This window comes from Limulus polyphemus, unplaced genomic scaffold (assembly GCF_000517525.1).
Source record: "Limulus polyphemus unplaced genomic scaffold, Limulus_polyphemus-2.1.2 Scaffold1714, whole genome shotgun sequence".
NCBI lineage: Eukaryota > Metazoa > Arthropoda > Merostomata > Xiphosura > Limulidae > Limulus > Limulus polyphemus.
The window spans coordinates 41,570-42,525 of record NW_013667324.1 but is presented as its reverse complement, the minus strand read 5'-3'; the positions used below and the strand labels follow the sequence as shown (position 1 = coordinate 42,525).

The 956-nt window shown below is 30.2% G+C and overlaps 1 protein-coding gene across 1 annotated transcript in view; it reads left to right on the top strand.

Annotated features, from left to right (window-relative positions):
* LOC106464668 (transient receptor potential cation channel trpm-like) overlaps positions 1-956 on the top strand; it is a 31,765-nt gene that overhangs the window by 8,265 nt on the left and 22,544 nt on the right. The window contains exon 6 of the mRNA XM_022392440.1: positions 414-585. Coding sequence (XP_022248148.1) covers positions 414-585 — 172 coding nt within the window. The remainder of the gene's footprint in view (positions 1-413; positions 586-956) is intronic.

The window sequence follows — 956 nt, the reverse complement described above, 5'->3', positions numbered from 1 at the left end:
TTCAATTTAAATATATTTTTCGTTTTTATTTTGGGAGTAAGGGATTTTATTTTTGTAAATAATATCTGAGTAAGAATTTAAAATTAAATGGAATTTGTAAATTACCATATGTTTTCATGAAGTTTAAGGTTTATGTATATATGAATGTATGAATAAATACATACAAACACACCTTTTATTAAATAGTACCTGGTATGGTTTAACTTACAAGTTTTTTTCAGCAGTTGTAAGAAACTAGAATGTGCGTACACCTGTAAATTATATTTTGTAATTAAAGATCTGAATTGTTTCTCGCTCTCTCAAAATATATATATTATAAATTATAAAGTGTATATTAAATTTTGCTCTCTTAAGAACTACTTGTAGACAAAAATATATGAAGAATTTTTGGTAAGCTGTCCCTTTCCTTTTAGACAGTAGTACCATACCATAGTATTTCATCACCTAAGAGCCGGTTAACAGTATTGAACAACCACCACTCTTACTTCTTGCTGGTTGATAATGGTACTGTGGGAAAGTATGGAGCAGAGATAGCTTTCCGCAAGAAGCTTGAAAAGTACATCTCTAAACAGAAAATTCAACCACGTAAGTTCATTCCAGCCTTTTGTATTTTATTGAATTTTATACACGTAGAGTAACAGTGTAATGTGTTAAAAATCGTTGTAGGAGGTGAAAGAGTAGGCCATAATAATAGGGCATATAGAGTGAATAGGTAGGAAAGTAGGTACTTCTGTGGTACTAAAGAAATAAGAATTTGGTGTCACATCCAAAATAATTCTTAATTGCTGTGCAGGATAAAAAAAGGTAAATGAATCACAAAATAAGAAACTCAATAACCTATCTTCTTTTTTCAAAAACTTTTCTGTCATTGTTTTTTACACATTCTACAGAGGTTACACTGTTGTTTGCTTCTTCCTGAAATGCAATGGAGAAAGGGTTTTGTGCCACACATATGA